This window comes from Oncorhynchus gorbuscha, linkage group LG09 (genome assembly GCF_021184085.1).
Source record: "Oncorhynchus gorbuscha isolate QuinsamMale2020 ecotype Even-year linkage group LG09, OgorEven_v1.0, whole genome shotgun sequence".
NCBI classification, from domain to species: Eukaryota; Metazoa; Chordata; class Actinopteri; order Salmoniformes; family Salmonidae; genus Oncorhynchus; species Oncorhynchus gorbuscha.
The window spans coordinates 84538228-84552911 of NC_060181.1; the positions used below are offsets into that span (position 1 = coordinate 84538228).

Consider the following 14684-nt stretch of genomic DNA (forward strand, 5'->3'; position numbering starts at 1 on the left):
ATTTTTCTAACAATAAATGTTTCAATGAGTCATGCGATTCACGCATGACTGGAGAACAAGGTGCTGAAAATACATAATGTCAGTCGCCATCATTTCAGCACTGGATAGCTCCCGTCCGGCCAGAACAGTATAAAGCACGCACAGATAATGATCTCCGTTTCTAATCTTGTGGCCTAAACCAGTGCTTTACACAGGCTACAAGGGCCAGGCAGAACGAGAGGCATGAGATCATATAGATCATGTAGAAAGTTAAAGGTATAGACAGAGGCCCATTACAGCTTGTCCCAAAGTTTGCCCCAACTTCCTTTCTGAACTTGGTTACACTTTAGGTCTACACAGGTCTAAAGTTGGCGATTTACTCTGGTCTGGTCATGCACTGGCTTGAATCTGAGAGTATCGCAGTTATACTAGCATTGAGATCATGAACAACGAGATCATGAACATTCGGAATCTCTGTTCGCCCCTTTCGCCTATCTGGGTCAGCAAAATTAGCATAGTCTGCTCTGCTTGACTGACCAACGCTGCCGGTGCGGGGAACCGCTTTTGTTACCCACCCACCCCAGGGGGCAGCACTCAGGTGAGGGCACCGGAGAGAGGAGGAGTCCGACTATTTCAAAAATCCTTTTCATTAGACCTATAATAAGGCAACTCTTCCAAAGATGTTACAAAGGAGGTGCTCATAACAAACTAAAAGTACGTTTCGTTTCGTCAATTTGTAAGTCGCTCTGGATAAGAGCGTCTGCTAAATGACTTAAATGTAATGTAAATGTCAATTTAATTAACAGTCCTGCGATGTTGTGCGTCACACTAGAGGAATACTGTGTGTTGTATTTGGTCGCCAAACAGTGACAGTTCGTTTGCCGCGCTGGGCTGATTCCATGCCTTCCTCCATTACTGCACGTTGCAGTGGTGGGAAATGAGTTCCGCGAGCTGCTGGCGTGCTGATTACCGCTCCGCTCCCTGTTTCTCCTTGGTAATTGATAGTTGGGCGCTGCTCTAATCAAATATGCCGTCTGTCTCCAAGATAGAAACCTATAGCCGTCCAAAATCACAGGCTTGGACGCAATGCAAGTTAACTGGTTATTCTGCTACCAATCGAGGAATAATTGAGGGAGATTTTGTATTATACTTTTCTCGTTGTTATATCAAAACTCTGGACAAAGGTGTTTTTGTATGTGTTCTTTCAATATGTTTTGTGAAAGTTATAGATATTTCGGTTTAGGCCTTATCTTTCTTTTCAAATCAACAATCATAGCACTGCTGTCTTGGAAATGTCTTAGACATTTTTGTTTTTCTCATTAAATTGCACGATTTATTTTCCTTTCATTCACTGATGGGTAGAGAGACAGGCCTGTTATAAAACACGCCAAAACTCTGTCCTCCTCAAACGTCTTTTCTTTCTACCCACAGACCCCTTCTAAAAAAACATTCCCCGCTTCCCGCGGTGCGTTAGGTTTTGTGTGGTCCCGGCACTGTCCCGTTTTTGTCACTTGTCTGACGGGTTCCCCGGTCCCCTCGCACCTGCGTCGCTGCCGGGTCCCTTCAGGAATGCGATGGGGCTTCTAATCGCCTTTGTGGGGGAATTGAGTTGTACGGCTGAGTGAAACTTCTCGACCTCACAGTGCTCCGGTCGCTGAATGGGGCTCAGCGTGGGGCGGCTCTCCAACCCACCGTCGCTGCCAAATTCCAACAGTGGCGCTCACAATCACTCCCACACAGGCCCCTCTACCACCAGGCAGGAGGGATGGAGGGAGAGGAGGGGAGTGGGGGGAGGGGAGAGGGGGGTGAAGGAGGAGAGTGAGAGGAAAAGAGTCCATAACGATCTCTAAACAAATGACCCAGTCAAGGCAAAATGTTTCTCACCATCACTCTCCGGGATGGACGGTGAAAACCGGTTTAGGCCTCAATTACATTATGGGGTGTAGCCTTGGGCGATTGCTTTGTAAATGTAGACGCTATAGCCTTATACTCACTACATTATCATTTTCACTGGGTCCCCATTGGTTTAAATTCCTCAAATAAAACCATAATATAAAGAAGAATTCAAAATGTGGATGATTAAACATCAAAGTTCAATCATCAAGACAGTAATTTCCCTAACTGTATGCTTGCTTATAGATACTGTCTAATTGAAATTCTTCTGACAAAGAGTTCAGAACCATAGACTGCAGAACATCACCCCTCCTATTCAAAATTGCTGTGCTTGTGAGAAAAAAAACAGGTAGGTGTTTTTTGTCATGAAAAACTGGAGGCAGCTCTACAGAGTGGTGTTCTGGAGGCAGCTCTACAGAGTGGTGTTCTGGAGGCAGCTCTACAGAGTGGTGTTCTGGAGGCATCTCTACAGAGTGGTGTTCTGGAGGCAGCTCTACAGAGTGGTGTTCTGGAGGCAGCTCTACAGAGTGGTGTTCTGGAGGCAGCTCTACAGAGTGGTGTTCTGGAGGCAGCTCTACCGAGTGGTGTTCTGGAGGCAGCTCTACAGAGTGGTGTTCTGGAGGCAGCTCTACAGAGTGGTGTTCTGGAGGCAGCTCTACAGAGTGGTGTTCTGGAGGCAGCTCTACCGAGTGGTGTTCTGGAGGCAGCTCTACAGAGTGGTGGTCACTGTAGCTGGCACAGCCACGAAGTAATAAAATCAGATTTTAAACCTAACCCTAACCCTAACACTAACTCTAACATATAACCCTAACACTAACTCTAACCTTAACCCTAACCTTAACTCTAACGTTAACCCTAACCTTAACTCTAACGTTAACCCTAACCTTAACCATAATGCATATCATTTTTGTTTTAATTAATTTGTACAATATAGCCAATTCTGACTTTGCAGAGAAAAGCAGCATTGCAAGATAGCAGGAAACAACAAGAGTAAAAGTTTTAACATGAAACATCTAAACGTTCTGTTTGTGTGTCAACAGCCTGTTCCATAGCATGCGTTTCGGTGCATTTACGGCCTGTGCTCCAGCAGCGCCATGCAGTGCTGGACAAGGCAGCAGCAAGATCAGCCACGCCGCGCTCCTGGAAGAGCGCAGGATTAAGAGGCAGCAAGATTGTTAAACATGTCAACGTGTAATTGCACGATAAGGCGCTCGCGAGGAATTCATTGGCCCAGTTACTTTCCCAGTTGCTTTCTCTATTCCGCGCTAATCTCACCCGGCACATTCGTTCTGTGCAATCTGTCTCCGTAATCTTCTGCGACAGAGCGGGCACCGAGAGCAGGCAGCTCGGCTGATTTTTGGGGAGGGGGTGTGGGAGCGGAGAAAATATGCCGAATCGTGATAAAGTGACGCTAATTATCCCCATTTAGGACAGCGAGTGCATGGGATCGGGGCTTTACGGGCGCGGAGTGTGCGCCAGCGTTGATGGCTTCCTAGCGCGGAATATATCGGTGACTACAAGATAAGAGTATTTATTGGTCAGCCCCCCTCCCTATTCCCCTATTCCCTTCCAAAACCTCCCCATCCCCACCTCCCTCCCACGTCCCCATCTGTGGTTAAGTAGGAAATTATTCGGGTTAAATTTACCAGAACGCTCCTCTTTTAGCCTGGCGATGTGGTGTGACGTGCCCCACCTCTCTGGGTTTTCAGCTTTAATCTGTGTCGCTTTACATCTGCATATAAATACAAATAGACACCAAACGGGACATCCTATGCGCTTCTCCGTTGCGTAGGAGGGGGGCTCTGAATATACCACAACAACAAAAAATCAACTGCAGAAAAGTACGTTTGGACTCTAACCCGTGTATACTGGCCCTACACCATATCACTGTCTGGTTAGGGTCCAAACGTACCTTTCAGCGTTTAAAACATATATATAGGAGACAGAATAGATTATTTTTCATTTGCCTCCACCTGCCTCCTGGGGTGTAAAGTAATCTACACCCATAATTCATGTAAATGACTGCAATACACCTGCATGTAGGCATATAGATGTGCATAGGCCTACAGTATAAGATGATTCACTCGTTTTCTAAATGATGAAATAATTTGCTATCCCTGATTGGGGCATTTTCTTTCATCAGCTGGTGCTAAATTAAAAATAATGTCCACATCATACTGGCAGTTGTGAAACAATGAAACACACTCAATATTTAACTTTCCATAAACTAAATTCCACCCAAAATGTCTATACACTTAGAGAAAAGGGTCCTAAAAGTGTTATTTGACTGTCCCCATAGGATAACCCTTTTTGATTTCAGGTAGAACCCTTTTTGGTTCCAAGTAGAACCCTCTGTGGAAAGGGTTGTACACGGAACCCAAAAAGGCTCTACCTGGAACCAAAAGAGATCTACCAGGAAGCAAAAGAAGGTTATTCTAAGAGTTCTCCTGTGAGGACAGCAAAGATAGCACCTTTTTCTATACTGGCCCTACAGCCAGCCTTCTATGGGACATTATAATGCTGTTTGGGGCCTGATCTTGATCAACCAAAACAACAATAACCTGAAACAGGATTTAACAGTGACTGTTTATACAATCCTATTCAGGCACAATAGAAAATACCATACTCATAAAATGTCTCAATGCACCAGAGATGTTTATTCCAGGCTCTTTGGTGCATTGACACAGACAGCCCTATTATTATATTTTGTCCCCAGTAATTGTTCTTTTGACCAATCACATACAATCTTTTCACGTACAATCTTTTTCAGAGCTGATCTGATTGGTCAAAAGACCAATTAGTTTCCAAAATAAATCTGAATTTGGCTGCCTGTGTAAACGCAACCTTTGAGGCACAGAAAGGGACAGCAAGGCCTTGAAGTGTGTCCTTGTTCTCTCGTTCACCCCTCATGGAGGGAATGGAGTGAGACAGATGGAATTCCCTCTCCTCTAGCCCATGCCTACTCCCATACATTTACACCCATGAGAGTGATGGAGCAAATTCCCACATATGGAATCATATCACAGGTGGAGAGAAGTTCCCTGAGGTCATGTCACTTGTTGCTGATTACAGAGATGGCAAAGACTAGGGCTGGAAGTTTCTACTGTTCGTGTGCATTGACCAAACCTCCCGCCCAAGCAATGATATTACAGTGGAGATGTATTTGACAAGCAGATAAGAACAACAACTACAGTTGAAGTCGGAAGTTTACATACATTTAAACTCCGTTTTTTCACAATTCCTGACATTTAATCCTAGTACAAATTCCCTGTCTTAGGTCAGTTAGGATCACCACTTTATTTTAAGAATGTGAAATGTCAGAAGAATAGTAGAGAGAATGATTCATTTCAGCTTTTATTTCTGTCATCACATTCCCAGTGGGTCATAAGTTTACATACACTCAATTAGTATTTGGTAGCATGCCTTTAAATTGTTTAACTTGGGTCAAATGTTTCAGATAGCCTTCCACAAGCTTCCCTCAATAAGTTGGGTGAATTCTGGCCCATTCCTCCTGACAGAGCTGGTGTAACTGAGTCAGGTTTGTAGGCCTCCTTGCTTGCTCAAATGTTCTATAGGATTAAGGTCAGGGCGTTGTGATGGCCACTCCAATACCTTGACTTTGTTGTCCTTTAGCCATTTTGCCACAGCTGGAAGACTCATTTGCGACCAAGCTTTAACTTCCTGACTGATGTCTTGAGATGTTGCTTCAATATATGCACATAATTTTCCTGCCTAATGATGCTATCTATTTTGTGAAGTTCACCAGTCCCTCCTGCAGCAAAGCACCCCCACAACATGATGCTTTTTTATGGCGGTTTTGGAGCAGTTCTTTCTTCCTTACTGAGTGGCCTTTCAGGTTATGTCGATATAGGACTCAGTTTACTGTGGATATAGATACTTTTGTACCTGTTTCCTCCAGCATCTTCATAAGGTCCTTTGCAGTTGTTCTGGGATTGATTTGCACTTTTCGCACCAAAGTATGTTAATCTCTAGGAGACCGAATGGATCTTATTCTTGAGTGGTATGATGGCTGCGTGGTCCTATGGTGTTCATACTTACGTACTATTGTTTGTACAGATGAAAGTGGTACCTTCAGGCATTTGAAAATTGCTCCCAAGGATGAACCAGATTTGTCGAGGTCTATAATTTTTTTCTGAGGTCTTGGCTGATTTCTTTTGATTTTCCTATGATGTCAAGCACTGAGTTTGAAGGTAGACCTTGAAATACATCCACAGGTACACCTCCAATTGACTTAAATTATGTCAATTAGCCTATCAAAAGCTTCTAAAGCCTTGACATCATTTTCTGGAATTTTCAAAGCTGTTTAACGGCACAGTCAACTTAGTGTATGTAAACTTCTGACACACTGGAATTGTGATACAGTGAATTATAAGTGAAATAATCTGTGTGTAAACAATTGTTGGAAAAATGACTTGTGTCATGCACAATTTAGAGGTCCTAGCCGACTTGCCAAAACTGTAGTTTGCTAACAAGAAATTTGTGGAGTGGTTGAAAAATAAGTTTTAATGACTCCAACCTAAGTGTATGTAAACTTCAGAATTCAACTGTGTGTTTCATGAACATATAAAGCTGCTCCCAAGGAGGAATTCACTGTCATTTCAACATGCATTTTTAAGTGATCTTAATGATTGTATGAAACATCATATTATTCTATTCTCATTTTTAAAGTAAGTGAAACAACTAGTAAACAGCGTGACCCCTAATGTCCCCCTCAGCACAGCCAGAAGAGGACTGGCCACCCCTCAGAGCCTGGTTCCTCTCTACCCAGCACAGCCAGAAGAGGACTGGCCACCCCTCAGAGCCTGTTTCCTCTCTACCCAGCACAGCCAGAAGAGGACTGGCCACCCCTCAGAGCCTGGTTCCTCTCTACCCAGCACAGCCAGAAGAGGACTGGCCACCCCTCAGAGCCTGGTTCCTCTCTACCCAGCACAGCCAGAAGAGGACTGGCCACCCCTCAGAGCCTGGTTCCTCTCTACCCGGTACAGCCAGAAGAGGACTGGCCACCCCTCAGAGCCTGGTTCCTCTCTACCCGGTACAGCCAGAAGAGGACTGGCCACCCCTCAGAGCCTGGTTCCTCTCTACCCGGCACAGCCAGAAGAGGACTGGCCACCCCTCAGAGCCTGGTTCCTCTCTACCCGGCACAGCCAGAAGAGGACTGGCCACCCCTCAGAGCCTGGTTCCTCTCTACCCAGCACAGCCAGAAGAGGACTGGCCACCCCTCAGAGCCTGGTTCCTCTCTACCCAGCACAGCCAGAAGAGGACTGGCCACCCCTCAGAGCCTGGTTCCTCTCTACCCGGTACAGCCAGAAGAGGACTGGCCACCCCTCAGAGCCTGGTTCCTCTCTACCCGGTACAGCCAGAAGAGGACTAGCCACCCCTCAGAGCCTGGTTCCTCTCTAGGTTTCTAATCTCCACCTGGCACAGCCAGAAGAGGACTGGCCACCCCTCAGAGCCTGGTTCCTCTCTACCCGGTACAGCCAGAAGAGGACTGGCCACCCCTCAGAGCCTGGTTCCTCTCTAGGTTTCTAATCTCCACCTGGCACAGCCAGAAGAGGACTGGCCACCCCTCAGAGCCTGGTTCCTCTCTACCTGGCACAGCCAGAAGAGGACTGGCCACCCCTCAGAGCCCGGTTCCTCTCTACCCGGTACAGCCAGAAGAGGACTGGCCATCCCCCAGAGCCTGGTTCCTCTCTTGGTTTCTTCCTAGGTTCCTATCTTTCTAGGAAGATTTTCCTAACCACTGTGCTTCTACATCTGCATTGCTTGCTGTTTGGGGTTTTAGGCTGGGTTTTTGTAGAACACTGAGATATCAGCAGATGTAAAAAGGGATTTATAAATACATTTGATTGATGGCCTCGTAATATCTGCAGATGATCCGCTCGGATTCTCAGTGAAGCACAAAAAGAGAAAACTCTCACTCACTTATCTCCGTTTGAAATCTCCCTCTCCAGCACTGTTATTTAATCTATTATGGTCTTCATTCATCATGGCACAGAGGAAAGAGATATAACATCTCGTGCACACTAACTCATCTCTGAATGTTCAAAGGGTAAAGAACTCAACTTAAAATCAATCCAACACACTGTGTCAACAAGAGGCTACAAATTCAATACCCCCCCCCTCGTTATTTTCCAAGTGCGGAGCCGAGCGGAGCCGAGCCGAGCCGAGCCGAGCCGAGCCGAGCCGTACTGGATCAACCCCGTATTGTGGATCAGGCTCAGTGTTCCGGCGTTACAGCCTTCATCAGTGTGCTCGCTATAGTAGGTCTATGGCAGGGATGCAGATTGTGTCAACTACTGACTAAAGTGTTTTTTTTTGTATCCACACTGCTTCCTATTTAGGTAGGCAGGCTTTGTTTAGGGATTTAGGAAACAGACTGAACTTTGACCACCGCACACATAGCAACAAAACAGCCAAGTTTGCACTTTCCTCCCGAATGGACCATTAAAATGACTTCAGCTTGTACTTATCAGGATCATCTACTCACAGTCAACTTATTCGAAAGTGGGAAATAGTCGGTCACAAGAAAATTGTTCTAAAATAATCAGATGAAGACCTGCTGTGTAGGTTTATATACGAACTCGTTTTGGTTTGAACAAATCATTATTAGAATCATAATAGGTTTCATGTTAAATCCAATAATTTAGGACATTATGCTATTAATTAAAATTATATTAGGCTAATTTATTGGAAAAAAAATAAGCTACCAAACATCCTACAAACTAATTTGTTTAAAAAAATATTTTTTGGGGGGTGATAAAATACAGTCTAGAGTATTTGAGGGAGCCTGAATAACCATACTTCTCCTCCTAAATGTACTAGTGGCATTTGGTGATCGCTATTCGGAATAAAACCGTTACATCCATGTATAGGCCTGTTTCATCCCTGGAGAATAAGACGTTTTTCAAAAAGCAACGGAAGTCAGACAAAAATGTCAACTCGAAACAGCTTTGCTCTTGTTTTTACAGGGCTATAGGCTATAAGATTGCATTTTATGTCATGTAGAAATATATAATAATATGCTGTTTGAATAATACATTGCATATTTTAACAACATAATTAAACTTATACTACATCAGGGCTATAGTCTTGTCAGTAATACAAGTATAATAAACTCTACTGCACGTAGCCTAACAGCACTCAAATTACTATGGGAGTTAAATACCATGAATAGGATAGAATCAAGAACAACAAGAATAACACACATTAACGTCTATTAAAACATATGGCATAAGAGACGCGCATATCCTAAATGTTTATTCCGAAGGACTATAGGAATACCGTGTCTCTCTGTGAAATCTGTGGACCCTGTTTCATTGGAACAACTTGCAAGTGACTTTACAAAAAGTATTAAAAAGCCATAAATGTAAACCCTGAGAATAGTTCGGGAGTACCATGGAACCGTCCTCGTTTAATCAAATGGCCAAATAAGCAGATATGCAGAGGTAATATTATTAGTTGATACGCATTTTAATAACGTGCATAATGGTACGGGTTTGCCAGAGACACTTTCCCATTATAAAAAAAACATTTACTGTAGCCTATCCGTAGCTTTGCGTCAGACTTTTTTTTATCATGTTCGCGTGTTTCCAATTAAACACAACTCAAATTGTAATTTGCAACCGAAGATAGTGAACAATAATCAAGCTAACCGAAGATAGTGAACAATAATCAAGCCAAGACTTTTTTTGTAGAACCAGAGCAGCATATGTGTGAAATGTATTTGAATTGTATTTCAGCGCAATCGCACCTCGTAAATTATACAATAGCAATTGCGCATCAGTCTTTTAAAATATTAAAAATTATTCACAATTTACAATAATTATTACAATAAAAAGAGATAATTATGATCATAAATAGACATAGTATAAACGGACATGTTTACAAACGCTTGGGTAATTAGCAAATGGGGAAAAATCAATATTGAAACATTTTTCATGATTATGAAAACCATGTTGTCTTATTATTCTATAACTTACAGTGAACCCAAAATAATACGATTATAGTTAACCAAATGTATTCATTCATTTGGCATCGCCCTAAACCACAAGTGGGTTTAATAAAAATGTCAAAATTATAACACAACAACCAATATTTGAACTCATATCCTATGCGTAAGAGACTGTATATACTCCAAAAGGCGAAATGGATAGGCTAATTTACCTTTAATTTACAACATCACCATAAACATTCTGTACAAAATGCAGGTAGGCCTAGTTCAGTGATCATTAAAAAATATGTAAATATTTGGTTTAGGTTATTTTGTGTTCTGTCTGCAGTTTCCATAGTCTTATGAATAGCTGAATCTATATATGTGTTAACGGAACCGTTCCGTTCACCGCAGCCGTCGCACTCTGGTAATGCTGCGGCAATGCGTGGAGTCTACTTTGCACCGACGGGTCCCCGGGCTCTCCGGTCGGTAAATACATGCTTATCATCTCTCTCAAGTCTCCGGGGCAAGGGCCCCTGGAGTGAGTGCTAACGGGAGGGCTTACGCTCGGCTCTGACTTCACCAGCGACCCTAACGTGCTCATGGCAGCGGAGGATGAGACGCCAGAGCTCTGGTGCTGCGTGTAGGTGATCCCGCCGTAGCCGGACGGAGAGGCGCTCATGTAGCCCTGAGAGTTCGAGATGGGGCTGTACTGGAGCGCCGACATGTCGTAGCGGTGCATGGGCTGGGGGTTGTGCGGGTGGTGGTGGTGGTGTGAGTGGTGGTGGTGCCCGCTGCCCGGGTGCTGGCTGTAAACTAGCTGCGCCTCCTGCATCATCGCCGCGGCCGCAGCTGCTGCAGCCACTTGCCCCGAGTACGCACCGTTCGCCCAGCCGTTCATGTGCGTGTAGCCTGAGCTGACGGAGCCCCCGTGGCACCCGGGGCTCTCTAACCTCTGGCCAACCCCGGATGAACCCACCCCGACCCCTAGACCCATTCCACCACCGCCAGCCCCAGAGAGCAGGCCACCGGCCAGAGAGTATTTGTCCTTTTTCAGCAGGGTCTTGGTCTTCCGTCTTGGTCTGTACTTGTAATCCGGGTGCTCCTTCATGTGCATGGCTCGTAACCGCTTCGCTTCATCGATGAAGGGTCTCTTCTCCGCTTCCGTCATCACCTTCCACTCCGCGCCCAGCCGCTTGCTGATCTCGGAGTTGTGCATTTTGGGGTTCTCTTGGGCCATCTTTCTCCGCTGCCCACGGGACCACACCATGAACGCGTTCATCGGACGCTTCACCCGGTCCTGATTCGCTTTGGACCCGCTGTTCGGTCCCGACTGCCCCGAATTTGTGTTCGTTTGGGGTCCAGGGGAATGGAGGTCCGTCTCCATCATCATGCTATACATTCACCTGGTTTTCAAACTTTCTACCAACAGAAAAAAAAATGTCTGATTCAGTCGGTGCGCGAGTCTGGTAGAGCAGGTACACACGAGGGATCAACAATCCTATACCTCAAAATGAGTGAATTGTAAACTTAATTAATAATCCAAGAAAGAGGGAGTCTCAGAAATGTTCTGTGCTTTATCTCCTCTCCGGTTGTTGGTTCACATCCACTGACAGAATGCGCCTTTGAACCACTTTCTCTGTCAGAGTTGAGAAGTTAGTTAAAGCGGCAGCCATACGATGTGCCTTGACAGCGGTTAAATGAGCCACGAGCGGCCAATGGCGTTCTAGAAGCAGAGAGATTTGCATGGCGCTCAGTCAGGTGACGCTGAGCTAGTGAAAGAGGAACACACTGGGGGAACATGTTGGAAAACATTGCGTGGGCATGAAATCTGAGTCCGTTTGCCATTGTCAATACTAGACTTCTAGCCTAAAAGTTATTCAATCGCCATTATACTGTCTAGGCGAATAGGGTAATAGGGGGTCACGAGCCCCGTTAAGAAAAATGACTAATTGCTGCCGCAAAAAAAGCTACAATTGGATAAAAAATTGGTATGTGGAAAAGGTCATGCTTAGGAGAAGAAAGGGAGATAAGTAAAGCACCATTAATATCCGAACTATGAGGAGATTTGATGTAAAGTCCTTTTTTTTAACTCACCTGCACATTAATTGTATTTGTTCTTTCATTGATGTTCCTATTCCATATAATGTATTATATACAATTGCACTAAATATTATTTGAAAAATGCAAGATTTTAAATCCCAGCAGTCTTTAAAATTTAATTCAGTAGCAAAAGGGTTTCAATTGTTGTTTTTTAATTAATATAAAATTGATTTGAATATAATACTGAATGGAATATAAATAATAACATTTAATAACAGGGGGATGCCAATTGAAAGCTCTCTCTTTACACATGACATGCTTTGTAAAATAGCTAACAGGCTAAGTTGTATTAACTGTAGTTATCAGTCCCTAGAGGAAACATTTACAACTGAAATTAAGCTTCGTTATATTTTTGTAATGTATTTTACCTCAGATGATCTGGTAGTAAGGTTGCTAGCTAGTACTAGCAGCTTATGCTAACTAGCTGGCAGGCTAGCATTTACATCTAGTGAAGTTGCTAGCTAGCAAGTTAGCATAAACTAGCACTAATTGGGCTAGTCATTGTCTAAATGACAGGTAGAAACACGTTTTTTAAACTAGGCAAGTCAGTTAATAAGAACAAATTATTATTTTCAATTACGGTCTAGGAAGAGTGGGTTAACTGCCTGTTCAGGGGCAGAACAACAGATTTGTACCTTGTCAGCTCCTGTTTGAACTTGCAACCTTCCGGTTACTAGTCCAACACTCTAACCACTAGGCTAACCTGCCGCCCCAGAGTTCCATTCGTAACCATAAAGGGGTAACTATCCCCCAGGGGGAAGTTAATCTCTTTTTGGGAATGGCCCCAAACACACTCATCCAACATATTACCCCTTGACAAAAAAATGATCAACATTTTTCTCTCTAAACAAGTGGATTATTTATCTTTATACTTGCATATTTAATAAAATCAAAAAAGAGATCTAACTTCAGTGGAACTTTTTCAAAATATCAAAACATTTGATTATCTCCAGAAGTTGTGATGACACAGCAAGAACAGTGACAGCCAGGGAAAATGTTGGGAAAAGAATCTGGTGACATCTTGTGGTCTTGATGTGTATTATGTACAACACCTTCGTTTTAGAAGATAGAAAAAATTGTCATAGGCTACTTTTGTTTAATAAATTATAAGTAAAATTGTGAGTATTGCCTGCATCATGTATGCCATATTTAGAAAGCCAATAGACAATTAGATGGCCACACGCACGCACGCGCGCACACACACTGTATTGCGTCATTAACCACAACCTAACCGTGCGTTAAAGGATGGCTTCATCAGATGTCATACTTTTATGAACAAGCCAATGGAGTTGTGGGCTGCATGAAGAGATTTCACTATTTCTAATCAGCTGTTAAGTAGGCTAAAGCAACAACACAACACTGAATCCCTGGGGCAGATTGTAGACATAGACTGTCATTGCTGTCATCTGAAGGAGAACAGCATGGGAGCCTACTGTGCGCCGTTATGTTCACAGAAGTGTTGCCACAAGACATCCCAAAGACATTTGGTAAACATACATGGACATCAATGTAAATAATTATCTGAAAAGTTCTAGACTTGGTGATAGAAACTACACCATAATTCGTTTTATTTAAAGATATGGAAACACCACGCAAGCTAATGCTGTATTTTGAATTACACGATTAGGTTAATAGTTTTAGGACTAAGCCTATATATACATAGTTTACAAGGCTCAATCCGTGCACATATAATTCACATTCCATAGCTGACCACCCATGAAAGGCGCAATCAGCGGCTAATTGAAAGGCAAAACAACATATCCATTCCCCGCCGCGAGGCTAACGATTTAATCATTGTTCGTTGCTTTTAATTAGATTATAGATATAGCCTCCAACACGTGACCGGGATTATTCAGATTTAGCTCTATCTATCCCTCTGCGGTCTGTAATATGGTTAAGGGATCTCACAATGGTGACCTGGCGACCCAGGTCTCATGGTTTACGGTCGAAGATTAGATATTTTTGGGGATGTGACACGCCGAGAATTGGCTACTGACACAAGCGCGCCAACCTAGAGCGCACTGATACCACTCTTCCTATGTCAAATATAAATAAATATGAGCCTCCCTTTTGACTTCACGTCACAACTGTTGCTACCTGGCTACAACAACTAGGACTACTAGACTAATACTGACAAGGACAATTGTAGAAAATTGTATAACAAATAAGAAGCATAATAATAATAGGGCTACATTACAGGCTATATAATAACACACTTTCATAGGCCTGTTATTACCGGAAAAGTCATGTTGGTCTAGATATAGTTTCGAAGAATAAGAAAGCACATAATCCACAGACAGGTTTTGGACATTATAGCCTAATCTTAAATTTGTGATAACACTAACATGCCATTGAATTATCTTCACAGGCCTATAGGCTAATTACATTGAATTATTATTGCAATTTAACACATTCTAATAGTATGAAAATAGAGTTTTGCTGTAAAAAAACATGGTCTGTTGTCTGATCTTTGGTTTAGCGATCCATTAAAATAACCCACAGGAGAAAATGTGCTGGAGTGTATATATATATATATTTTTTTTCTTTTTCTATAAGGTGTGTGAACTTCCCCTGTTTTTGAAGAGCATATTTGAACATCGACGTACATCTTTCTGAAAATTGTAGGCATACTTAAGGTATTTTTCTGATTAATTTCATTTAGCCAAAAAGTCAGATGAAAGGTATTAGAAATTATCGAAATGACATATGTGCTGACATGGTGAGCTGAACACGTATTTCATCAAGGCAATGACAATCT

At 43.2% G+C, this 14684-nt stretch overlaps 1 protein-coding gene across 1 annotated transcript in view; it reads right to left on the reverse strand.

Annotated features, from left to right (window-relative positions):
* LOC124044187 (transcription factor Sox-1a-like) overlaps positions 1-11564 on the reverse strand; it is a 16689-nt gene extending 5125 nt beyond the window's left edge. The window contains exon 1 of the mRNA XM_046363711.1: positions 10389-11564. Coding sequence (XP_046219667.1) covers positions 10389-11225 — 837 coding nt within the window. The 5' untranslated portion in view covers positions 11226-11564. The remainder of the gene's footprint in view (positions 1-10388) is intronic.
* Between the last annotated feature and the right edge of the window lie 3120 nt (positions 11565-14684).